The following is a 26,522-nucleotide window of genomic DNA, read 5'->3' as shown; positions in this document are numbered from 1 at the left end:
TAGCGCAGAGTGGCTTCCCCCACTTTGCTTGGGGGATTATGTCACCGTCTATTAACCTTGCTCCCTCGGTATTTAATCCCACTCTGACGGGGATTTTGCAGACAGTCTCTTAAGTGGCACCACTTAAACCCGGTTACTGTTTTGTGGAGGCAGCCTTTGTGCAGTCATGTTGGTGGCCCACAGGATTTCTACCTCTGTCCCAGTTGGTTTGAATGTCGTCTTTTTTTTTTTTTTTTTTTTCCCCTTCTGTTAAACGGAGGCTGAAGAAAGTAGACCCTGCATTCATGAGGACCTTTAGCTGGGCATTGCCAGTGTTGGCAGAGGGCACCTCCTCAGGTCAGAGGTGAGCCAAGGGCTCTGAAGAGTTGGAGAGCATGATGGGGCCAGATGGCACTGAGCGGGCACAGTGGACTGGCAAGTGTGGCCATCCCAGTGTCCTTCAGAAATCACTAGGGGCATTTGGTATCCTGTTTATTTTTCGGCTGCTCCCAACTCCAAGGGCACAAAGTTTCAAGTGTCCACTTACCTGGTTTGTGAAAAGTTGTAGATTCTCACTGAGCCCAGATCTGCCTGGAGTTGTAAATATAGATAATGCAGAGAATCTGTCTTCGGCTAAAAGTCTTTGTATGGTGGATTTGATTGCCGCACTTCCCTGCCTTGGATAAATCCTTTGGAATGAAAAGACCTCCTTCTGGAATTATTCTTGATGATGGGTAAAGCTCTGGGAGTTGCTCGGATGGTCTTTTGTGTCTCCCCTCCCCCCGGGTGTTTGATGTGAGGCAGCAGAACAGGGATGGGAGTCACACCTGATCCTGGGCAAGACCTTTGCTTCTTGCCACAGTGTCCTCACCCGTGAGCTGTAGCACTGGGGCAGTGCCTGGGGATACCAACTCCCTCTGGCTGGACACCCTCGGCCCTGTGGCATAGACCTTGCCCTGTGGACTGGGTTTCCTGCAATGTATATCTTTTCCTGCAAGGACGATGCAGAACAAGAGGTGCTCAAGGACCTGGTACAGAGAAGATGGCTCAGAAATGTTGCCCCAAGTAGGCGGTTGATGCATGGGCTCTGTCTTCCCTCTCCTTCCTCACAGATTAAGGAGGAATGGCGAGCTTAGAGCCAGCTTCCTGCCACTTCTGTCTGACCTCAACAGATCCTTTTGTCTCCTGTCCCTTTAAGTTCTTCCTGTTTGGAAATGACAGTTAATGGTGTCCCACAGTCCCTTCCATTCTGACAGACCTCTCCCGGTTCCAGGAGGGCCTTTTGCTCTTTGCATTCATCTGGGCTTCTAGGCCCCCCAGGCAGTTCCTGTCTCCCCATGTTCCCTCCATCCCTGCCCTGGAGTTCTGGCTGCTTTACACCCCTGTCCTCAGCTTTTCCCGTTCCAGATTCCAGTATGGAGAGAGGGGCTTTTTTTTTTTTTTTTAGCTCTTCTTCACAGAATTCCAACCCTTTCCTCTCTGGTCTGTCTCTGGGCTTTCCCCGGTTCCCATAGCGTCTGTTTTTCTAGTCTGTCTCACCGTGTATTTCTCCTGACGGGTGGTGACCTGGCCCTCCCACAGTGTCCCCAGCAGGGATACACCTCATTTTGCTCTGGGAACCACTCTCCCAGTGTCCTGTGAAACTCCAGGCAGCAGCAGGAAGTGTGCCCTGCCCCCGAATCTGAATAACAGCTTCCCCCTCTGCTTGACAAGCTCGCCAAAACCAGTTTCCCCAGTTAGGTGGCGCTTTTTCTGTGGGTGGGGCCGTTCCAGCAGAGCCGCTCCCCTGAGAGCGGCTCCACCTGTGGGCCGCACCCAAACCAGCAGGGGCCTCACTGGTCAGGGATGCTGCCTCCTCCAAGTTTACTCAGCATCTTCCTGAGGCTGGCCCAGGACGACCTGGCGGGTTACAAGGAAACTGCACGAGGCACCCATCTGTCACCCCTCTGTATTTTTACTTTGAGGCACCAGGAGGAGGTTTTGGTCCTGCATTCTGTGTTTGAGAGCTGCCCTTGACCTCTGCTGGGGCAACAGTTTTCGGGGGGGGGGGAGACGGGGGCTGGACTTCTTGGGATTTAAGCTGTGCCTCGACCCCTTTGAATTGGGAATGAGAGTTAATAGGAAGGTCTCCTTGACAGTTGGGGCACAGCGTGGAGACGCACAAAGGGAGCGATGTGAGCGAATAGGCTGTGAAGGGTCCTCAGAGAGGTCGGCAGTTGTTTTCCTACAAAGCCTTTTAGAACCTTCCCGGCTCCAGGGGCTGGGCTTGTCTGCTGAGCTTATTCCCACACCGACCTGGTCCCAGCACAACAGCCAAGGCCTTTGCTGTCTGGATTAGTTCCCTTTGTGGTTAGCCTTTTAGGACAGGGGTTCACTACGTTTCCTTTATCTTTTCTTCATTCTCTTCGTGGGTCTTAGATAATGGAGAAGGAAGGAGGTGTTTGTTTGTTTGTTTGTTTTTTGGAAGGAGTTTTTTATGCTCTCACACATACTTAACCATGATCATGCATCAGGAACTTTGGGAGTTTTTAAATTATTATTATTTTTTTTATAGTCACTAAAAAACAAAAACCAAAAAAACCTCCTGTACTTGTGAGAACTGTAACTGTGGGTTTGGCTCAAAACTGGAGTATTTTTCCAGCTGCTGCTTTCTTAACCCTGTTTTATCCCTCACCCCCACCCCACCCCACAGATCTGTAGATACTCACAATATCCTATTGGCAGCATCGGTCATATTTGGGGAGTGCTTTTATTTTTTAAAGTCCTAGAGATTGGGTTGACGTGGGGATTTGACCAAGTCAGGAGATGCTAGGATGGGGAGGCTAGGAAGGATGCCCAGAGGCGAGGTGAGTCAGGTGGGAAACAAGGGCAAACCCCTTCTGTGGGCAGTCTGACAGCCGTCGTGTGGGGACCTCAAGAAGGGTCTCGGGTCTAGGACCCTTCCCCTTTCTCCCTGCTCAGTTCCCCCCTCTGGCCCAGAGCTGTGCAGCTGGCCTTGAAAGTTGGGGCCCGGGACCTGAACGATTCATTAGTAGCAGTACCTTTAAAAGCCTTGGCCCCCCTGCCCCCCAGCCAGGACAGGACCCTCCAGGGGGAGATAAGAGACGGAGCAGGACACAGCGTGGTCCCCTCCCCAGGCCTCTGTCTCAGCATCGGCCGTGTTCCTGTCGGCCTTGGCCAGTTCCAGAGTCCCCGAGGGTCTCCTCTCAAACCCCGTGTTCATGTCGGCTCTGGGGTTGGTTTGTAGGGAGGATGGTGAGTTGGAAGAAGGCGAACTGGAAGATGACGGGGCCGAGGAGACCCAGGACACCTCCGGAGGCCCGGAGAGGAGCCGGAAGGAGAAGGGGGATAAGCACCACAGCGATTCTGACGAGGAGAAGTCTCACCGGAGGCTGAAGCGGAAACGCAAGAAAGAGCGAGAGAAGGAGAAGAGGAGATCCAAGAAGAGGCGGAAATCCAAGCACAAAGTAGGTCCCGGAGGCCGCACTGGGCCTGTGCTGCCCGGGTGGGTGGGCGGCCGGCCGGCACCCTGGGGCTGGGCTTGCTGTGTCAGGCCGGAGGGCACTTTTAACAGTGCTGCTTTTCCTTTCCCCAATGAAGACCTTGGTAGCTCATGCTCCATTGCCACCAAATGCCCCTAGGTGAGGCATTTCACGTAGAGCACAGAGCCCTTCTGGCACATTCCAGCAGTCCACGCTGTGGCCTGCCTGCAGCAGAAGCACTGAACCCTCTGCCCCTGTCATTGCAGCGCCATGCTTCTTCCAGCGATGACTTCTCTGACTTCTCGGATGACTCGGATTTCAGCCCCAGTGAGAAGGGGCACCGCAAGTACAGAGAGTACAGCCCCCCGTACGCGCCGGTGAGTAATGGCTGGTCAGGGGCTCCTCACGGAGCGATAACATTGTCCATGTTTGCTAGGCGCTTGCTATGTGCTGGGCCTCCTGGTGTGGCCTTTCACGTGGATTTGAATTCTTCAAGATCAGGTATTTTTATCCCCAGACTGAGGCTTAGAGAACTTGGGCCTGCTTGCACAGCTCTGATGGACAGGAGCTGGCGTTTGATCAGTCATCTCTGTGCCACTTCTTCCTGTGCCCTGGGTAGGACCAGTGCATCCAATAAAGATGATTTCTCCCTGTCATTGCTGACTTTTCCACTGTTTAGAAATGAGGTTTTGTGGAAAACTGGCATGAGAATTAAGTTATCATTAAATCATTTCAGATGTTGTGAGACCAGAAGTTAAATATTTATCCTATTCTATCATGGAGCTTAAACGTAAATTTTGATTATTTGTCCCAGTTTGTGTATTGTTTTCTTCCCCCAGCAAAACCAGTAAAGTAAGTCGATGTAGATTTTCAAGTTTTAATAAAAAATACTTATAAAGCTAGTAGTTCTTAACGATGTCCCAGCATCATCCATCATAACAGATAACTTGTAAGATATTATAGTTGACGTTGATCTACTAATACAGATTCACATTTTAAATCAGAGGTTGGCAGGCAATGGAGGGAACATCATGAGCTTTGGGAACTAGGGGTTGAGGCTTTTTTTTTTTTCCCCCTATTTTTTGTCCTTTTAGGGCCATACCAGAGGCATATGGAGGTTCCCTGGCTAGGGGTCCATTCAGAGTTGCTACTGCTGACCTATGCCAGAGCCATAGCAATGCCAGATCCCAGCCAGGTCTGTGACTTACACCACAGCTCACGGCAACCTGGATCCTTAACCCACTGAGCAAGGCCAGGGATCGAACCCATGTCCTCCTGGATACTAGTCGGGTTCGTTACCGCTGAGCCACACGGGAACTCCTCCAGTGTGTTATTTTTTATTAGAGTCCGTAGTTTATATTAGGGTTCCCCTTTGTGTTTCACAGTTCCTTGGGTTTTGATCAATGCGTGTTGCTATCGATTCACGATGAACCATCATATAAAATAGGGTTTCAGTTCCCTAGACGTCCTCAGCACTTCACCTGTTCACCACTCCCTCCCCACAACCACCAGTGTTCTAAGTGTCTCTCTAGTTTTGCCTGTTCCAGAATGTCATATAATTGGACTCACATAGTACGTAGCTTTTCCACCTGGGCTTCTTTCACTTAGTGGTATGTGTTTACAGTCCCTCCCTGTCTTTCATAGCTCTGTAGCTTATTTCTTTTTTTTTTTTTGTCTTGTTGTTGTTGTTGTTGTTGCTATTTCTTGGGCTGCTCCCGCGGCATATGGAGGTTCCCAGGCTAGGGGTTGAATCGGAGCTGTAGCCACCGGCCTACGCCAGAGCCACAGCAACGCGGGATCCGAGCCACGTCTGCAACCTACACCACAGCTCACGGCAACGCCAGATCGTTAACCCACTGAGCAAGAGCAGGGACCGAACCCGCAACCTCATGGTTCCCAGTCAGATTCGTTAACCACTGCACCACGACGGGAACTCCTTATTTCTTTTAATTACGGAATGAATACTCCGTTGTGTGAATGTACCAGTTTGCTCACCCATTTACCTGCTGAAAGGACATCTTGGTGGTTTCCGTATATATGTGTGTGCGCGCGCGCGCACATGTGTGTATTTTTTAACTTCATCCTGTTATCTCTTGGGACTAGCACACATTGAAAAGCATTATTTAAAATAGTTTTCTAGTTTGGCTCATTCGTTGAATTCCACAGCCCCAGGAAAATTTTGACTAAGGAGCACCCCTCTAGCCTACCAGGCTCCCTCCCCAAATGAGATTGTTCTATGTCCCTGGGAAGTACGCCCTCTCCACTTCTTCAGGGATCATGAGGTGTGTGTTTCTCAAGTTTCTTTAAGTCTGTGGCTCTTTCTGAAGACTCGAAACATATATCTCACAAACGGGATGCATCTCACTCCGGTGGGAACCAGGCCCAAGAGTGGCTTGGGACTAGCATCTCACCCCAGGGACAGCAGAGATACCCAGACAGATGGACCAGTTCAGGGATCGGTGGGGATCTTGGTAGTCTGGACCCGAGACCCCAGGGCCGGCTCACCCTCCTCTCCCCATCAGTCCCATCAGCAGTACCCCCCGTCGCATACCACGCCCCTGCCCAAGAAGGCCTACTCCAAGATGGACAGCAAAGGCTACAGCATGTATGAAGACTACGAGAACGAGCAGTATGGGGAGTACGAGGGTGACGAGGAGGAGGACATGGGCAAGGACGACTACGACGACTTCACCAAAGAGCTGAACCAGTACCGGCGTGCCAAGGAGGGCAGCAGCCGAGGCCGAGGTGAGACCCGACAGCTTCGGCCTCTGGGTGTTGGAGCAGACCTGGGAGCAAGGTGCAGAGTGAGACACACCTGATTGGCCCTGTGCTCATGAAGCGTCAAGTCTGGGAGAAGAGATGGGCAGGGAGCTGCACACACAAGCACAGGGGGCCAGAGTTCAGCCACGTGAGGGGAGGTCCAGAGCCGAGGCGTGGTGGAGGTGGGGCCAGGCTGGTGTGAGGCAAGGAGAGGGATGCTGGGGCTGAAGAGTGGTTGTCATTGCTATTTTTTGGTCATGCTTGCGTCGAGACGAAGTTCCCAGGCCAGGGATTAAATCCACACCACAGCAGCAACCTGGGCTACTGCAGGGACAATGCAGATCCTTAACCCACTGTACCACAAGGGAACTCCCCAGGATTGTTTTGTAAGTTCACTTCCTGGTCCACTGTGAAGAGACAGGGGACAGCTTCTCTCATGTTTGAGGAGGGTAACTTGCCAGCTGGCTGCTCCAACCTTCCCATCACCTGACAAGGTGTGACTGCAGCCCATGGGATTGCCACACCTCTGAACCTTGAACCTGTGGCAGCTAGGAGGATGGTAGGGGAGGGCAGAGCACCCGAGACTCAGCCTGGCCTCTTACAATCATCTTCTGGCAGTGATATTTCCCACCCCTAGAAGGCTTCCAGAAGTTCAAGCTCAGCAGTTCTTAGCCCTGCTTGAGGCTCAGCTTGTTGTTTGGCTTTTCATTTGTTTTTTCCTTCCAGCGGTCTTTCTTGGACTCCTCCCTGAAGAGGCCCAGCTTTTTGGGGAGATTATGGATCAGCAGTATCCAATAGAAATAAAATGCAAGACGCCATTTAATTACACATTTTATGGTGATCACGTTAAAAAAAAAATAAAACAGATGAAATTAATTTTAATAATACGTTTTATGAACCTGATACATTCAAAACCTTATTTCAACACATACTAAAAATAGATGTGGAGTTCCCGTCGTGGCTCAGCAGAAACAAATCCGACTAGTAACCATGAGGATGCGGGTTCGATCCCTGGTCTTGCTCAGTGGGTTAAGGATCCAGCATTGCTGTGAGCTGTGGTGTAGGTCACAGACCTGGTGCGGATCTGGGGTTGCTGTGGCTGTAGCTCTGATCCGACCCCTAGCCTGGGAACTTCCATATGCCGCAGGTGCAGCCATAAAAAGCAAAAAGAAAAAAAGATGTGATCGATATTTTATATTTTGTGTTTTATTTAAACTAAGTCTTCAAAATCTAGTGCACACTCTGTACTCACAGCATTTCTTACTTTGGTCAGCCCTATGTTTCAAGTGCTCTGTCGGCACCCGTGGCTAATGCCACTGTGTAGTGAGTACTGGAGCGGGTATGTGTCCACAGTGCTGAGCCACCTCCATCAAGGGGCCCAGGGACCGTGATTCGGCCTGGAGCAGCTGGGAAAGCTTTGTAGCGGAGGAAGGGGAGGAAATGGTTGACCTTGGGTAGATGATGGGTTAACTTCTCTCTTGCTCGTGGTTCTGCTCACTCTGGCCCTCACTGTCTGAATGTCCTTGCAGGCAGCCGGGGCCGGGGCCGGGGCTACCGGGGCCGAGGAAGCCGTGGAGGGTCTCGAGGCCGAGGCATGGGCAGGGGCAGCCGAGGCCGGGGCAGAGGCTCTATGGGAGGAGACCACCCTGAGGATGATGAGGACTTCTACGAGGAAGAGATGGAGGTGAGGCTTTCTCCAGCTTGGGGGATGGGGGGGGAGTTGAAGGTGGCGGCTGGCTGGTGGGTTGCAAGCTCTGTTGGAGGTGGCCTGGGAGACTAAGGTGGAAAGAAAGCATCAGATGGCAGGTTTGTGTGTTTTATTTTTGTTTTTTGTTTGGTTCTTTGTCTTTTTAGGGCCGCACCTGCAGCATGTGGAGGTTCCTAGGTAGGGGTCGAATCAGACCTGAGGCGCTGGCCTACGCCACAGCCACAATGCCAGATCCGAGCCGTGTCTGCAACCTTCATCACAGCTCAGATCCTTAACCCACTGAGCGAGGCCAGGGATTGAACCCACATCCTCATGGATCCTAGTCAGATTTGTTTCTGCTGAGCCATGATGGGACCTCTGGTTTATGTATTTTAAAATGTTCTTTTATTATTTGGAGTAGAGAAAACCTTCCAGTGGTTCAAAGTACCAAAGGATGAGCTGTCAGATACACCCATCCCACTGCTCTCAGAGACTTCATCCCTGATGCTGAGGACAGGCTTCCTGAGTGTGTTCTCAAAACATTTTATGCCTTGAAATCAAGTGCCCGTTGACTCACCTCCTGCACACACGCACACACGTGCACACATGCACACATACTCAGAGAACTGCCGCATTCGCTGCTCTGTCCCTGCCCGAGACCCTTCCACGCTGCCCTTTGGTCTCCTGTGCAGCCGTCCTTTGGGCACTGCCCCTGAGAGCGACGCCTGCAGGGGAAGGACCAGGACTGGCGCCGCTCAGGCCGCGGCGTGTGCAGAGGGGGCGTAGGTGTGCGTCCCTGGGTTGCTCACTGGCTTTCTGAGTCGGATGTCCTGAGCACTAAAAAGGCAGAAAGGGGCAGAGTGTACCGTGAAGGACATGGTTCGTTGTTCCCCAAATGACACTTTCCCGCTTTTCTTCCCTTGGGGATCCCAGTATGGAGAAAGTGAGGAGCCAATGGGAGACGAGGATTATGACGATTATTCTAAGGAGCTGAACCAGTACCGCCGGTCCAAGGACGGCCGAGGACGAGGTGGGCAGGGGCCAGGAGGGACACGTCCGTGGGCCTCCTTCTGGCAGCTGCCGGACGTGGGTCCTGGAGAGAGGCTGCAGGGTGACACCGCTTCTCTCTTCCGCAGGCTTAAGTCGAGGCCGCGGCCGGGGCTCCCGCGGTCGAGGGAAAGGGATGGGCCGGGGCCGTGGTCGAGGTGGCAGCCGCGGAGGGATGAACAAGGGCGGAATGAATGAGGACGACGACTTCTACGATGAGGACATGGGCGTGAGTCGACTCTTCATTCTGATCTGATGTTTCTACTCAAAGTTGTTTTCCTCTAATGAGCTGTCCCGTGAGGCTGATCCTGTCCCCCTGCTCCCGTCAGCTGTTCCCCTCAGGGCCTGTCAGCACGAGTCAGCTCTTGTGGGGGATGCGCTGTTGGTGGAACGCTCTGCTTTTACAACCACGTCTCTGTAGCACCTTCGGTCACCGATTTTCTGAGTCCCCCAGTCTTGGGAGGTTCTAGGTGACCCATCCTGTCACCGTGGAGCGTTTTATTGGAAGGCGTCTGCCGCTCTGCTAGGAGTGGATGTGTCCCCGCACAGGTGTGCGGTGCTTGGGTCTTCAGCTGCCCACAGCTCCAGGTGCCAGAACCTTGCCCCTCCGAGTGCCTGCGGGCCACACCGTGGGCTCCAGCCCCGCAGCCCCGGGTGCTGGGCGTAACCTGCTGGCCAGTGCTCTGGTTACACGAGGGCATGCGCATCCCTGCCAGCCCACCCCGCTCACCCTCTTTCGCTTAGAGCCCGTTTCCTCCCGGCCTGCACGGGCGCCTCTCCCCCTTCCTGTTCATTTCCCTTTACATTTGCACCCTGTGTTCCTCATAGGATGGCGGCGGCGGAAGCTACCGGCGGAGTGACCATGACAAACCCCACCAGCAGTCCGACAAGAAAGGCAAAGTCATCTGCAAATACTTCGTGGAAGGGCGGTGCACATGGGTAAGGGGCCCGGTCCACTGCCAGGGTGCCTGGGGCAGGGTGGCACCCCTCCCAAGGACACGTGGGCCTCTGGGAATGTTCTGGAGTCCACACTCACTGAAGGGCAGTGTTTGGATGGATCTGGAGTGATTATCTGAGAGATGCCCAGGGGCCTGGAAGCCTCAGTTCACTCCTCAGAGTGACTGACGAGCTAGAACAAGATGGGTGACACATTTGGGTTTTTTTTTGGTTTGGGGGGATATTTAGGCCAAATTTTCACTCAATCCATGTGGCTTCAGATATTTTATTAGAACATTTTGCTAGTGCAAAGATGTAGCGTATCCTGGTTAAATTATTGAGCTTCGATGTTGGAGAGGGAATTATTAAGGCATCCAAACAGAAGAGGTGATGGGGGCAATCAGACCAGCCTTGAACTTCACAGCAGAGTCTAATGCTGAAAGACGGGCCAGCGAGCCACAGAGTTATGAAGGAAGCAAGCAAGATCCAGCGTTAGTTCTACCAGCCAGCTCTTTATTCATATATATAGGCAGCAGGCGGACGTTGGCAAGCAGGTGCCCAGGGAGGACTGCACTTGTGTATCTGCCTTAGGAAAAAATACTGTTGTGTTTCAAAGATGTGTTTATGCATAAAATATGCCTTGTTATAGTTGCAACTCTTACTGTTTTTAGAAACTTAAAGTGCATATAAACAAAAGTGGTTAGCTATTCCTAAGAGGCAATGAATGGGTATAGAACAGCTTCTCTCTTCAATTCACCTGGATGTCATTTTATTTGGATTGTATGGTTTGACTGCAAATAGTGGAAAACTCATCTCCACTGGCTTAAACACATAGATGTTTGTGTCTCAGAACAAAGGGTCTGTGGCTAGGGCTGCACTGCAGGGCTGGTGTATTGGTCAGTGGCACCCTGGAGGACCCAAATTCCTTCCTAGTTTTTATTTTGCCATTTTTAAGCATGTGGCTTTTATCCTCATGGTTGCCTAATGGCTGCTGTGCCTCCAGGCGTCATGTCTAAGGGGTAGTAGGAGGAAAAATGTGTGAAGGGATTTTTTTTTTTTTTTTTTTAATTTTTTAAATCAAGGCAGTATTGTCTTCCTGGGGACTTTTGCATACATTTTATTGGCTAGAGCTCTGTGGGAAGTTGTAGAAATAAGAGTATTTATGGCTGGGTGCAAACAAAATTTGGATTCTGTTAGAAAGCAAGAAGCATGAAATTGGATACTGGGTATGACATGCAGCAAACAGTGAAAACCAGTGAGTAAGAGAAGGGGAGAGAAGGGAAGGCAAGAGGAGGAAGAATTAGAAAGAAGCAGTGGAGTTCCCGTCGTGGCGCAGTGGTTAACGAATCCGACTAGGAACCATGAGGTTGCGGGTTCGGTCCCTGGCCTTGCTCAGTGGGTTGAGGATCTGACGTTGCCGTGAGCTGTGGTGTAGGTTGCAGAAGTGGCTCGGATCCCGCGTTGCTGTGGCTCTGGCATAGGCCGGTGGCTACAGCTCCGATTTAACCCCTAGCCTGGGAACCTCCATATGCCGCAGGAACGGCCCAAGAAATCTCAAAAAAGACAAAAAAAAAAGAAAAAAGAAAGAAGCAGTGAGGAGTTCTCTTGGTGGTACAGTGGGTTAAGGATCTGGCCTTGTCACTGCTGTGGTTTGAGCTGCAGCTGTGGCACAGGTTCGATCCCTGGCCTTGCTCAGTGGGTTAAGGATCCAGCGTTGCTGTGACTGGTGTAGGCCGGCAGCTCCAGCTCCAGTTTAGCTCCTAGCCTGGGAACTTACAAATACCATGCGTGCGGCCCTAAAAAGACTGAAAATAAAATTAGCAGGGAACCACACTTGCGAACCTGCTTTTCCTGGGTGTCCTGTCCTTTCGGGATGGGGGTGGGGCTCATTTCTGTCCTGGTTCCTCTGTGCTTCAGCAGTGACAGAGCAGTACCTCCCTTTGCAAACCACCTTAGCTTTTCACCACCTCTCTTTTTCTTCCAGGGAGACCACTGTAATTTTAGCCATGACATCGAGCTACCAAAGAAGCGAGAACTGTGCAAGTTTTATATCACTGGATTTTGTGCCAGAGCCGAGAACTGCCCCTATATGCATGATATCCTTTGGCGCCTGCATCTGATCTGATGGAGGCTGCAATCTATTCGCTTTATTGGTGATAACAGCTGACCTTCCTGGCACTTTTGCTCCGGGTGCTGTTGCCATGCCAAGAGCTTCCTGTGCGTCTCCCTCCTTTCTAACCCTCACATCGCCTCTGTGACTGGTCTGCTGTTCCCATTCTGCAGATGAGCAAACTCAGGCCCACAGGTTATGCTTTCTCTTTACATACACATCCGGCCCTTGGACAATATAGATGTGAACGGTGCAGATCCGCTTAGATATGGAATTTTTTTCAGTAGTAAACACTGCAGGACTACACAGTTTGTGGTTCGTTGCATCCACAGATGCAGAGCCAAGGATACAGAGGACGGATTATAAGTTGTACTTGGATTTTTGACTACACAGAGGGTTGGCATCTCTGACCCCCATATTGTCCAGTGGTCAAGTGTACTGGCCTATATCATTACCTGCTGTTTTTCTGAGACTTTTCCAAATGGTTACATAACCTTGGGCAAATCATTGAAAATTTCCCCTATTTCTGTGGAATGACTATCTGAGGGTACAGCCTCAAGGCCTAAGTGGTGGGGTGGGAAGCTCTCCAGACCCAGGGTCTCCTCTTGGGTCAGCTGCCAACCTGCAGTGCAACCCTGAGCCAGTCATTTCCCCTCTCTGGGCTTCTGTTTCCTCATCTCTAAAAGAGACTTGGATTCTGTCCTCAGTTGGGTGGGTTTCATGAGATGAAGCATTTGCCTTAACTTGCCATGAACGTGATTTTCCCTGTAAGTTGTATCACACCACTGGGAACTGCATCAACGGTGACGACTGCATGTTCTCACACGACCCTCTGACTGAGGAGACGAGAGAGCTCTTGGATAAGGTAAGGCCCGGGCTGACAGGAGCCAGGCGCTGCGCCTTCCGTTAATGCGGCACTACCCCTGCCTCTCTGGCCTCTGGGCTGGGCCATGTTGAGGACACGAAGCCGGTAGTCTCTGCAGAGAAAACTGAGGTGGGCGCATGTGTATCATATCTCTGGCCAGGGCACTTTTCACTGAGGGCAGCTACCTAAGAGGGTGTTGCCTGATGTGTCTCCAGACACAGTCGTGATTTCTTAGCTGTCCTGTAGAGAGAGCCCCATGGTGCACAAAGAGGAGCAGAGACCTGGGATGGGTTCTTTTGTTTGATTGTTTGGGTTTGGGTTTTTTTGGCCACACCCACGGCACACAGAAGCTCCCAGGCCAGAGATCAACCTTTGCCATGGCAGTGACCTGAGCCATAGCAGTGACAACACCAGGTCTTTGACCCACTGGGCCACTAGGGAATTCCAGGGATGGGTTCTGTTTTGATAGAAGGGTATAAAGTTTGCAATTCTTAAGGGTTCTTTTATGTAGCAGACAAAGTACAGGGCAGTTGGACGCTCTCAGGGTGGGGAGACTTCCTCCAGTGAGGTGTCAGGGCATCCTTACCAGCCAGGTGGCACTTGAAACTCACCCTTGGAGTTCCTTTCGTGGCTCAGTGGTTAACAAATCCGACTAGGAACCATGAAGTTGCGGGTTCGAACCCTGGCCTCGCTCAGTGGGTTAAGGATCCAGTGTTGCTGTGAGCTGTGGTGTAGGTCAGACTCAGCTCGGATCCCGTGTTGCTGTGGCTGTGGCGTAGGCCTGTGGCTACAGCTCCGATTAGACTCCTAGCCTGGGAACCTCCACATGCCGCGGGTGCAGCCCTAGAAAAAGACAAAAAGAAAAAAAGAAGAAACTCACCCTCATACCTTTTATTTTCCCAAAGGAGTCAGGCCAAGGACTTTGGGGCCTCAGGTTCCTGTCCTTGGTTTCCTGACACCCATCCCAGGGTGGATGGTTGCAAGAGCACATGTCTTTTCAGTGGAAGGCTTTCTTTCCATTCATCTGGTTCCCAGAAAGTTTGAGGAGGTTGGCTCTTTTTTGACAATGGAAAGAGTCAGTGCCTCAGCCAGCTTCAAGGACCCACCCATCCGTGACTCAGCTGTCCAAATGTGGGCAGGGGCTGCCTGAGGGCTTGAGGTGAGGCCATGCAAAGCAAAGCAAAAGAATGTCCACACCTCATCAGGACCGCATTTGTGGAGAAAGTTCTCATCTTTGCCTGGCCTTTTGGCCTATTATTCTAAGAACAGGGTTTTGTAACCAGTAGCTGTCTAGAGTTTGTGAGTCACTTGCAGGGTAAGTAGTGGGAAGAGTAATGGCAGCTTCATTTCTCACTTGAAGAACAAGACAGCCTGACTGAGGACTGCCCCCTGCTGGAGAGTCAGAGTTTGCACTCTAGATCAGAGCCACAAATTTAAATTTAAATTTTCTGATAGCCACATTTTATTTTATTTTATTTTATTTTGTCTTTTTGCTTTTTCCTTGAGCCACTCCCGTGGCATATGGAGGTTTCCAGGCTAGGGTCTAATCGGAGCTGCAGCCGCTGGCCTACACCACAGCTCGCAGCAACGCCGGATCAGAGCCGCATCTGTGACCTACACCACAGCTCACGGCAAAGAGGAGTTCCCCTTGTGGTGCAGTGGTTAACGAATCCGACTAGGAACCATGAGTTTGCGGCTTCCATCCCTGGCCTTGCTCAATGGATTAAGGGATTCGGCGTTGCCATGAGTTGTGGTGTAGGTCGCACACGCGGCTTAGATCCCGCTTTGCTGTGGCTCTGGTGTAAGCCAGCGGCTACAGCTCCAATTTGACTCCTAGCCTGGGAACCTCCATGTGCCTCAGGAGTGGCCCAAGAAACAGCAAAAAGACAAAAAAAAAAAAAGAAAAAAGAAAGAAAAACAGGGAGTTCCTGTCATAGCTCAGCAATAACAAACCTGACTAGTATCCATGAGGACTGGGGTTCCATCCCTGGCCTCACTCAGTGGGTTAAGGATCCAGTGTTGCCATGAGCTGTGCCAGCAGCTACAGCTCCGATTCAACCTATAGCCTGGAAACTTCCATATGCTGCAGGTGCAGCCCTAAGAAGTAAAAAAATAATAATAATAAAAATGAGTATTGAGGAGTTCCCGTCGTGGCGCAGTGGTTAACGAATCCGACTAGGAACCATGAGGTTGCGGGTTCGGTCCCTGCCCTTGCTCAGTGGGTTAACGATCTGGCGTTGCCGTGAGCTGTGGTGTAGGTTGCAGACGCGGCTCAGATCCTGTGTTGCTGTGGCCCTGGCGTAGGCCGGTGGCTACAGCTCCGATTAAACCCCTAGCCTGGGAACCTCCATATGCCGCGGAAGCGGCCCAAAGAAATAGCAAAAAGACAAAAAAAAAAAAAAAAAAAAATGAGTATTGAACCTACAAAAACTATTCCCAGAGTTGAACTTCTGGTCAGAGAGTAAAACTTAAACTTTTACAGCAGGCCCAGATTAACCCCGATGAAGGCATGGGGTCAGCCATTTTCCTCTCCCTGGATGGTTGCAGCATGGTCAGCCAGGCCAGGGCACGAGGCTCCTGGTCAGCCCTTGGGTCCAAGCCATGTTGCCACTTAGGACTGGGCCTTAGCTACCCTCTCTCAAAACATCTGTATGCTTTCTCCCTTTTCCTCAGCCTTCTTTTCCAGCTTCTCAGTGACGTTTCTGTCTGTCCAAATGCATCACCTTCCTGGAGTTCACATTGTGACTCGGCAGGTTCAGAACCTGACATAGTGTCCATGAGGATGTGGGTTGGATCCCAGGCCTTGCTCAGTGAGTTAAGGATCTAATGTTGCCGTGAGCTGTGGTGTGGGTCACAGATGCAGCTTAGATCCAGTGTTGCTGTGGCCGTGGTGTAGGCTGGCAGCTGCAGCTCCAATTCAACCCTTAGCCCGGGAACTTCCATATGCCATATGTATACTTGGGTATGGTGTGTGTGTATGTTTGTGTACCATCCTGTTCTATGAATTTTGACAAACACAGAAAATCATGTAGCCACCTCACAATCTATAGAGGAAATCCACTCCCCAAACTCCCTTTCAGAGTCAGCATTTCTCCCATCTCCAACCCTGATCTGCTACCTGCCCTTATAGTTTGCCTTTTCAAGAACGCAGCAGAAGTAGATGTGTATCGTCCATAGTTTCTAAACTTGTGTGTAGTTTCTGTAGCCCTTGGAATCTGGCTTCGTCACTGCGTAATGGATTTGAAATTCATCCACGTTCTCGCAGTTGCTGGCGGTGGTTTCTGTCTGTCCTGGGCAGTCTTCATTGTGTAGATGATCTCAGTTCGGCGATTTAGTCACCAGTTGAAGAACATTTGCATGGTTTCCACGTGGCCGCAGAAGCTTAGCATTTTTAGCAAACTGACATGAACTAATTTATTTGGCCCACACATCTGTGTACATGCAGGTGCAGCAGTCCCTTTCCATTAAGAGGAAAAGGAAAATTGGACTTTGGGAAACCCTGGAATCATTCAGAATCAGTCCTGGTGGGGGAGGTTGTGGGACCCAGCCAGGCCCTGTTGTCTGGAGTGACAGGCTCGGGAGCACACCTCCTTGCTGCAGAGAGACCTAAGAAGGGACGCACAGGACTCTAGGGACGGCTGTGTCCCTCCACAGCATCGTGCAAGACGGCCTGAGTGGATTGGGTTCAGCTTTTGGGGGTTGCAGTCAGAGGGTGGTCATTTTTTCTTATGTGTTTTATGCATCACCGTCCTGGGCTCTGATGCAGTTCAGCCCATGCCTTCAAGGCAGCACCCTCGGCCCAGGGCGGGCAGGTGGGTAAAGAGATGAGTGCAGGGAGCTAGCTGAGTCCCCAGGCTGGAGTCCTGGTTGAGATGTTGTGTGGTCTGCGCAAGGGATAAGGGAGGCTGGGTGCTGGAGTGGGAGTCCCCGTGGCAGGGCACATTGGAGAAGCTGAAGTGCCAGGTGTAGACCAGACCCCAGGAGGCGAACGTGTGGGAGAATGGGCCTTAGCCTTGCTGGGGATCGGCAGTACCCTCTCAGAGGCTGTCCTGTGGGCCAGAGCTTCAGGTCCTTTGGTTTTAGAGTGCATTACGTGCCCCTGTATGCTGAGCCCTGTGCTCCATGCCAGGATGGCAGTGGCAGGATCACCGCAGCTCTGTCCCCGGCAAAAGGGCCATAAACTGGGTGTTCCCGCCTGCTGAGTAGCCTAGGGAAGTGCTGGGTGCTCGCCACCGGCAGCTCTTGTCTTAGGGTGATGAGAGCGTGCTGCATTTCATGGCTGGACCATGGCACCCCCTCTGCGGGTGGAGAGGAAGTTGTGGTCAAGTTTGCTCCTGTTTAATGAGGTGTAACCTTGATAGGTTTTGCCTGCACCTGAGGGCACTGAGTTGCCATTGAAAGGACCTAGCAGTGCCGGGCACGGCCACCTCTGCAACCGCAGGTTACTGTGCTTGTGTGCAGAGAAGGCTGGGGAGACCGCACGGGAGGCTGGGAGGGGGTCTGGGGTGGAGGGTAGGTCTGGGGTGGAGGGTAGGTCTGGGCCGGGCAGGTAGCCACTAGGAGGGCTGGGCCCCAGCTCCAGGGCAGGGTTTGGGTGTGGAATATGTGAAGGGAGGAGTCGGGGATAACGCCCTGATCTTGGGTCAGCGGTCAGGTGGTGGCAGGTCCATCCTTCACAGAGCCAAGCTAGTGGCATGGGGACTGGGGTGTGGCCAGATGGAGATGGCACCTGTAGCTGAGATTGTGGAGTAGCCCAGCAAGAGTGGGCAGCAGCCAAAGGCCAGAGGGTGGACAGGCCCTCCGGGCCAGGGAGCTGGGGAGGAAGACCAGCAGCCACGGTGGCAGTCAGCCCCACCTCCTTTATTACACCCCCGCGCCCCCGGCCCTGCTGCGCCCATCCTCTAGCGTCCAGGGAGTGCGAGGGAGATGCATCTGCTTGTTTTTCTTGCTCGTTTATTTAACAAATGTGTGGCCATACCTAGTCTGTGGCAAGTGCTGTCCTGGGCATTGGGTGGGGGGACACTGGTGAGGAGATAGGATGCAATCATCAGATAGATACTGATGGCATACCGGAATCGGGGCAGCAGAGAGAATGGGCAGGGAGCCCAGAGACACTCTAACAGGCTGATAGGAGGGGAGGCTGGGTGAGGAGGTGACACTGTGCTAACCGGAAGAATGACAGAGACACGTGCTTGGCAGGAGACACGGTGTGAGCAACGGCTGCGGGCACAGTTGAGGAACTGAAAGGGGCCAGCTGGCCAGAGGGAGGGAAGCAGGTGGGACGGGGGGCAGTGGAGCAGTCAGGGCCCCTGGGCCCCATACCCCCAGCGAGAGCGGTGCTAAGACACTGTGAGGTACTGGGCTCTCCCAGCACAGCTCGTCTCCGGCGGTGTTTTCCAAACTGCAGTGGACACGTGTTAAAATGCAGTCCTGGTTCGTCAGGTCCCCCTGTGCTCCTGGTCTACAACCAGACCACCCTTGAGTAGCAGGGCTTTAAGGGACAAATATTTTCCACTGATCAGTCCACGTTTTCCATCTCCCTTGAAGCCAAATTCTTCTTGGACCCTGCTTCCATGGGCCCATATACCGTTGCTAGTGGTAAGGAGAGAAAAAAGCCAGGAAATGCCTGACACTGGCCAGGGATGCCTGCTTCCACCACCCACAGTCCCCACCATGCTCAGTGGAGGAGCACAAGGAGTTCTTGAGCAGCGCTGAGGCTGAGGGGCCAGGGATGGGCCGTCTCTGGACCCCATGTTAGGATCCACTAAGCCATCTGTGCCAGGGTCTCCAAGGTGATGCAGGCCCAGATTGGCCAGTTTGCTGGGGCGACTCCCAGGGCCAAGCATGTAGTCCTACTCATGGCTAAGCATTTATCCTAATGAAAGCACACAGAGCAGAACGAGCCAAGGGAAAGGCTCAGGGCGAAGACTGGAGAAACCAGGCACCAGCTTCCAAGAGCACTCGGGCTCATGGAGTTGTAGGGACAGGCTTAACTCCTCGGGTTGTGACAGCATGTGTGGGATGTTGCATCATGGGCATGCGCTAGAAACTCAGTGCCCAGGGCTTTATTGAGGGCAGCCTCTGCCTGGCACATATGCAACCCCAGACTCCCAGAAGGAAAAGTGATGTTCTGCACAAAGCACATTGTGTGTACAAACATTCGAGACACAGGGAATGCGGGGGGCCTCTTGAACATCCAGGTTCCTGGGCACTAGCTGAAGGCCACTATTGCAAGCTGGCCTTCCAAGAAAAGTAGGTACACCTGTGGTGGTAACTTCGGCACAGCATCCTGACTGGTAAGACTTTGAGTTTGTCCATCTCCCTGTATCAGGCCTTACAGTGGGCGCTGAAGGTCCTGCTCTCCTGGGGTTGGTATCATTGGGCCAGGAGTAAACAAAGGTACAACTAAATATAAAATCTTACAAAGCCTGGGCATTATTTTCAAGGGAGCTGTGGGTGTCCCGGTAGTGAAGACAGGAGACCAGGACAGTCACGCGGAGTTGGCCTTTAGTAAGAGACCCCGACATGTAGGGGACACAGAGCCACACGTGAGGAATGGAGGGAAAAATAAACGCCCAGGGAGAGGCCTGGGCCAGGCCAGGGCCTCGCGCTGGAAAGAGCTTAGCTGTCCGCAGAACCGAAACTGGGCTGGATGCCTAGGGTAGAGGAGTCCGTGTACCGTAGAAGGAAATGAACCTTCCAGGGTGCCACGAAGTCCTCCCCAGATGTCCAGCCCTGCTGCCCTGTGAAGCCCTCCTAAGCGATTGAGGTTTCATTGCAGGTGCGGTGAGAGACGCTTAAAATCCAAACAGGAAAGGACTATTAGTCTTGAAATAGATAAAATAAGTGACACAACTACAACATGGATGCGTCTTGAAAACACCACACTAAGTGAAGGAAGCCAGTGACAGAAACAAACAACAACCAAAAATAAATAAATTTTTTTTTTAAATTTAGGCTTTCCTGTCACGGCTCAGCGAAACAAATCTGACTAGTATCCGTGAGGATGCGGGTTCTATCCCTGGCCTTGCTCGGTGGGTTAAAGATCTGGCATTGCTGTGAACTGCAGACCGGCAGTTACAGCTTTGATTTGACCCCTAGCTTGGAAACCTCCGTATGCTGTGGGTGCAGCCCTAAAAATATAACTTAATTAAATATTTAAAAAATTAACGACTTTTTTAAAAAAGCACACACACAAAAGAAACTAGTCACAAAAGATTGCACATTATAGGGTTTTGTTTGTATGAACTGTCCGGAATAAGACAAATCCTTGGAGACAGGGAGTGGATTAGGGGTTGCGGGGGCCGGGGGTGCGGGGGGATGGGGAGTGACTGCTGAGTGGTAGGAGTCTTATTTGCGGGGATAGAGAAGTTCTAGAACCAGGTAGAGGTTGTGGTTGCCCAGCATCGTGAATGCACATCATTTTGTTGGATTGTACACGTGAAAATGGTGCCGTGGTGCATGTTACAGTACGTGTACTTTGCTGCAAAACAAGAACGGCTCTCCTGTCAGCTGGTCACCGAGTGTGCATGCAGTAGTGTGGGTCCCTGATTTCTGAACCAAAGAGGCTCAGAGGTCATCGGCCTTAGGCTGTGATGGCCTCAGGGTATTGGCGAGTTTTCCTCAGGAAGTTCAGCCCTCAGGCAGGTGTGAGTGTGCTCTAACCTGACCCTCCAGTCCTGAGCCTCGCCGCCTTTCCTCCTTCTCACCCGCAGATGCTGGCCGATGACGCGGAAGCAGGCGCCGAGGATGAGAAGGAAGTCGAGGAACTGAAGAAGCAGGGCATCAACCCCCTGCCCAAACCACCCCCTGGCGTGGGCCTCCTGCCCACCCCGCCCCGCCCGCCCGGCCCGCCGGCCCCCACCTCTCCAAATGGCAGGCCCCTGCAGGGTGGCCCCCCGCCCCCGCCCCCACCCCCGCCTCCACCCCCTGGGCCCCCTCAGATGCCCATGCCGGTGCATGAGCCGCTGTCCCCACAGCAGCTGCAGCAGCAGCAGGACATGTACAACAAGAAGATCCCCTCCTTGTTTGAGATTGTAGTGCGGCCCACAGGACAGCTGGCCGAGAAGCTGGGTGTGAGGTGAGTGCCCTGGGGCTGTTCTGGGCTCAGCCAGGCTCCTCTGTGCCGGGGCCTGTCGCCATTAGCCTGGCCGAGCCAGCCTCCTGCCTCTCTCCAAAGCTCCAAGGCCCAAGTTGGAGCTGCTTGTTGCTCAACCATGAGGAGGCCTCTGGGTCTCCTCAGGACTGTGGCCGCCACCCTTCCTCTGCAGCCCCTTTCACAATACCATTTTCTCCTTCTAGATTCCCTGGACCCGGAGGACCCCCAGGGCCAATGGGCCCTGGGCCCAACATGGGACCCCCAGGGCCGATGGGGGGCCCGATGCACCCTGACATGCACCCGGACATGCACCCTGACATGCACCCCGACATGCACCCCGACATGCCAATGGGCCCAGGCATGAACCCGGGCCCACCCATGGGACCTGGAGGCCCCCCGATGATGCCCTATGGTCCTGGAGACTCCCCACATTCTGGAATGATGCCCCCCATCCCGCCAGCCCAGAACTTCTATGAAAACTTCTACCAGCAGCAGGAGGGCATGGAAATGGAGCCAGGCCTCATTGGGGACACAGGTATGCAGGGCTTGGGTGGGGCCAGCTGGGGCTGCTGGGTTGGCACAGTGGAATGTAGTCAGGAAGATCTGGTTTTTCTTCTTTGGTCTGAGTCTTGGAAAACATGAATCCAACTCCATCTCTGTCCTGTGAGTGGTTGAGCGTTTTCAGTGACATGTGTCACTATGTTGAATCCAAAAGGAGTGTTATGCTTATCATTGCTGTAATTTATTTAATTTTTTATAAGTCCAGCTTGATCTGCGTGAACGGGAGCCTGGGGAGTTAGCGGGGCGGTATGCAATAGGATCGAGTACAAGGCTGAGGTGCCCTCAGCCAAAGCGGCCTCCTTCCAGATGGTTCTGGGCTTGGAGCTGCCTTGCGACTCTGCTGTTCTGTCCCCACCACTGACCATCTTCCTTCCTCCTTTCCTTCCTTTCTTGCTAAAACAAGAACATGTGTTGGTGACAAGTTAGGTGTCTGACCGTGGGCTGGTTAGGTGACAGTGCCACATCAGTCGGAGCCTTCCAAAGGATGAGATGCGTCCTTGCTGCCAAGGGCCAGGTGTGCTTCCAGGCCTGGGGTTGGAGCAAGCAGAGCACGTGGCCTCTGCCTTAACTGCATTTTAGCGGGAGAAGCAGGCAGGAGACGTGTGCATAAGCACATAGGCTCATTGCAGCGCGAGTCATCACTAGAGGCGAGCTGGGCCGCAGGGGGAGGTGACAGGGTGGAGGCAGCTGCAGCGGGCTGTGTTGTGTTCGGGGGCGCCCCAGTCAGCAGAGGCCTGGCAGAAGAGGGAATGCGAGTTGGGCGTGAAGGGGGAAGGAGCTCCCGGGCATGGCAGAGGTAGCAGCTCCCGCAGGTAGGGAGGCCCCAGCCAGGCGTCCTGTTTGAGAAAAGCAGAGGGAGGTGGGGGCGAGGTCCCAGAACACAGGACTGCAGGCCATGACCAGGGGGACTCGGTGGAGGGGCGGCAGGGCGACGGGTGTTGGTAGGGTCCAGGGTGGAGTCCGGGAGCCTCGTGGGCTGCCCATGAGTCATCCTGGGCAGAGGTGAGGTGGGCGGCGGCTGGGCGCCTCCAGGGAGTAGCAGGGCTAGGTTTGGAGGTGGCGCTGTAGGGTCCATGTGACGAGGCGGCTGGGGTGGAGTCCCTCGACGGGCGTGCTCGCCAGCCCCGTTGCCAGAAATCCTGCTGGGGGATGGGGGGGCAGCACTTCTGCTTCGGCCATATCAAGCGTGAGGTACCTGTTTGACAGCCATGCGGAACCGTGGAGGGAGGGCCAGGGAGCCGACCAGGCTGGGGTCGGTGGGGGCAAAGGATACGGTTCAAAGTCCTGAGGAGGAGAGGGCAGGGGCATGTTCTCAAGCGGGAAGAGCAGGCGACCTGGAGAGGCTGTGTCTGCCCCCGTCTTCTCCCCTCATAAACAGTGTGTGTAGTGACACGGGCCTGGAGAGGGTCTGCGGGGAGAAATCCAAGTCTCCCAAGCCGGTGATGGCTGCTGTCTCTGGAGTAACTCATTCTTTTTTGTCTTTTGTCTTTTTGTTGTTGTTGTTGTTGCTATTTCTTGGGCCGCTCCCGCGGCATATGGAGGTTCCCAGGCTAGGGGTCCAATCGGAGCTGTAGCCACCGGCCTACGCCAGAGCCACAGCAACGCGGGATCCGAGCCGCGTCTGCAACCTACACCACAGCTCACGGCAACGCCGGATGGTTAACCCACTGAGCAAGGGCAGGGACCGAACCCGCAACCTCATGGTTCCTAGTCGGATTGTTAACCACTGCGCCACGACGGGAACTCCTGGAGTAACTCATTCTGATGTCCGCGTCATGAAATCTCCTCTCTCAATGCTGTGCAGTAGCTTTTAGTACATTCAGAATTGCAGGACCATCAAGTAATTCACTCTTAAATTCCAAGCAGGGATGATGGGTGGGACTGTGGTTTAAGCCATGTACCCAGCCAGGGTGTGACACAGAGCGGCTCACCCATCAGCTTGATGTGTTACGAAGTTCATGGGCTAGAAAAAAGTGACCTTTCACTTTTTGCTTCAAGTGCTTTGTGTGTGAAGTATTTACAGATTTAATCATTTGAATCCTGAAAGTTTAAGATAAAGATTCTCTTCCTGGGTTCATTGCAGAACCTTCTGTGGGGCGGTGCCAACTAGGCTTTGTCCCCGATACACACACACTCGGTCTCCGCGTGCGTCGTCCTGCACCCCCCTGTGCTCTTCCCCCGTCCCTGGCTCCGACTTGGGTAGAATTTGTCGAGGAGGTGGCTGCCTGCCCTTCAGCAGTGGAGGCAGACCCTTCAGTCTTGTGCTTCCTAGATGCTCTGTGGGAGCAGCACCCCACCCCATCCCCTTCTGCAACACCATGCTCATAAACGTGTGTGGGGTTCAGGGGCCCCTAAAGTGAAAGATCTCTCAGCCCCTCTCCCAGTCTCATTCCAGAGGGGCTGTCTTCTGTCTGTCTTTTCAAAGCCTTTTCTTTGCAATTGATAAACATTTGTATGACGTTCCGTCCTGTTTTCACTTCATGAGCATTTGCCCATGTCACTAAGCCACACTGTGCACCCCATTGTCAGTGGCTGCATCCTAGGTGGGGACTCCCCACTGGCTGCTCCGTCTCCCGCTGTTGGGCTTCCGCGGGCCCCATGGGGGGGGCAGGAAGGGCTGGGGGGGCTGCTCGCTCCCACCCATCGCCATCGGGGGCGGTTTCCAGTGAAGGGCAAGGGTGGGTCGGAGTTGGCGCTGTGCGGCCCTTCCCGACGTGAACCCTCGGTTCTTCCCTGCCACAGAGGACTACGGGCACTACGAAGAGCTGCCGGGGGAGCCTGGGGAGCACCTCTTCCCCGAGCACCCTCTGGAGCCTGACAGCTTCTCTGAGGGAGGGCCCCCAGGCCGGCCGAAGCCGGGCGCCGGTGTCCCCGACTTCCTGCCCTCGGCCCAGAGGGCCCTGTACCTGAGGATCCAGCAGAAGCAGCAGGAGGAGGAGGAGAGAGCGAGGAGGCTGGCTGAGAGCAGCAAGCAGGACCGGGAGAATGAGGAAGGCATGTGTCCTCCCCAGGGGCAGGGGCTTTCCCCAGTGGGCGCAGGCCCCCCGGGCCGCCGTGCAGGGGAGAGGTGGGGAACGTGCCGGAAAGGAGCCTGTGGCCAGGGAGGGCCCCCTGCCCAGGGCCGTGAAGCTGCCAGGGCTGCTGCATGTCCCTGAGAAAAGTAGAAGTTGGGGCAGCCCTCTGTGTGTGGGGTTCGGGAGAGACCCTGACCCCATCGAGGAGGGAGGGGGGCTGGTGCCTGGAGGAGACAGCAGATGACAGATTTACCCCGCACCCTCACCGAGGAGGCTGTAGGGAGACGCTCAGTCCCCCTTTGCCCAGACCATGTCCGTGGGAAGCCAGCAGCTGAGACTTGTCATTGACCTAAGCCAGTAGCAATATACATAGTCACAGGCAGTTGCCAGGGACCTGATGGCATCCACCCCAGGGTGACATGGGGCAGACAAATGGTCTCTAGAACCTGAAGCCAGAGGCCATGGGTGGCCCTACCTGACAGGAGCCCAGGGGCAAATGGGACAGTGAGAACAGGGGACAGCCACCCCCCGCCACACACACACAAATCCCCGGCGCCTCCGGTTGCACCTGCCTAGACCATTGGATTCGGGCCGGTTTCTGAGTCTGCCCACCCGGCCCCGCCTTTTAGCTGCTGGTGACTGCCCTTCCCTGGGTCTCTGTAATGTGCGAGGGGCCTGGGAAGCAAGTGCTGGTAAGCCCCAGGCACACTGAGAGCCGAGTCAGCTCACAGGCCCTCCGAGCTGGGCCTGCCACGTAGGGGCCTGGATCTGCCCGGGAGGTGAGGAGGTGACAGCAGAGTCCTGGGCTCAGAGTCTGAGCTCAGTCCTGGCTCGGCCCCCGCCCCCTGCCCAATCTCATGGCACTGTCCTTGCCTCTGTTTTCTCATCTGTCAAATGGGCTTGCTAATAATACTACATCCTGGGTGATTGTGACAAATAAGACAAATCACTTAGAATGGTGCTGGCACATGGAGAAAAGTCCATAAGCCTTAGCCAGCGGCCTGCCGGGCTCCGTTCTTGGCCTGCCTGAGCGCCCTGGCTCTTGGTGGCATCCTTTGGAGGGGAGGGAGGTGTTTTAAGAGAGGAGAACCTGAGATTGTGAGAGGTAAGAGGTAGAGGAGCAGGCCGCCATGGGGTCCAGGAAGCCTGGTGGCAGACACGGTGGCCACTCACCCTCTCCTTGCGCCTTTCTGCTTTTTCTCAGGTGACCCTGGAAACTGGTATTCAAGCGACGAGGATGAGGGTGGGAGCAGTGTCACCTCCATCCTGAAGACCTTGAGGCAGCAGACATCCAGCCGACCCCAGGCTTCCGGCGGGGAGCTGAGCAGCAGTGGGCTGGGGGACCCCCGCCTCCAGAAGGGCCACCCCACGGGAGGCCGGCTGGCTGACCCCCGCCTCAGCCGGGACCCCAGACTCAGCCGTCATGCTGAGGCTTCCGGTGGGTCAGGCCCAGGTGACACGGGACCTTCAGACCCTCGACTGGCTCGCTCCCTGCCCACCCCCAAGCCCGAAGGCGGCCTTCATTCCAGTCCCGTGGGCCCCAGTGGCTCCAAGGGGTCTGGGCCACCCCCTGCAGAGGAGGAGGAAGGGGAGCGGGCCCTTCGGGAGAAGGCTGTGAACATTCCCCTGGATCCTCTCCCTGGGCACCCGCTGCGGGACCCGCGATCGCAGCTGCAGCAGTTCAGCCACATCAAGAAAGATGTGACTTTGAGCAAGCCGAGCTTCGCCCGCACCGTGCTCTGGAACCCTGAGGACCTGATCCCCCTGCCCATCCCCAAGCAGGATGCGGTGCCCCCCGTGCCCGTAGCCCTGCAGTCCATGCCTGCCCTGGATCCCAGGCTGCACCGCACCACCACCACCTCGGGCCCCCCCAACCCCCGGCAGCGCCCAGGCACCTCCACAGATCCCAGCGCATCCGGCTCCAACCTGCCTGACTTCGAGCTCCTCTCTCGCATCCTAAAGACTGTCAATGCCACCGGCCCC

General features: G+C 54.0%; 1 protein-coding gene across 1 annotated transcript in view; it reads left to right on the top strand.

Moving 5' to 3' along the window:
- ZC3H4 (zinc finger CCCH-type containing 4) overlaps positions 1-26,522 on the top strand; it is a 43,772-nt gene that overhangs the window by 14,131 nt on the left and 3,119 nt on the right. Inside the window, 13 exon segments of the mRNA XM_005664626.3 lie at positions 3,227-3,446; positions 3,728-3,838; positions 5,984-6,206; positions 7,751-7,905; positions 8,842-8,938; positions 9,045-9,184; positions 9,784-9,894; positions 11,876-11,987; positions 12,757-12,866; positions 20,582-20,946; positions 21,168-21,499; positions 24,268-24,519; positions 25,744-26,520. Of these exon segments, the coding sequence (XP_005664683.3) occupies positions 3,227-3,446; positions 3,728-3,838; positions 5,984-6,206; positions 7,751-7,905; positions 8,842-8,938; positions 9,045-9,184; positions 9,784-9,894; positions 11,876-11,987; positions 12,757-12,866; positions 20,582-20,946; positions 21,168-21,499; positions 24,268-24,519; positions 25,744-26,520 (3,005 nt within the window).

Source organism: Sus scrofa, chromosome 6 (assembly GCF_000003025.6).
Source record: "Sus scrofa isolate TJ Tabasco breed Duroc chromosome 6, Sscrofa11.1, whole genome shotgun sequence".
In the NCBI taxonomy this organism is placed as follows: domain Eukaryota; kingdom Metazoa; phylum Chordata; class Mammalia; order Artiodactyla; family Suidae; genus Sus; species Sus scrofa.
This window is presented reverse-complemented; position numbering and strand designations above follow the sequence as displayed.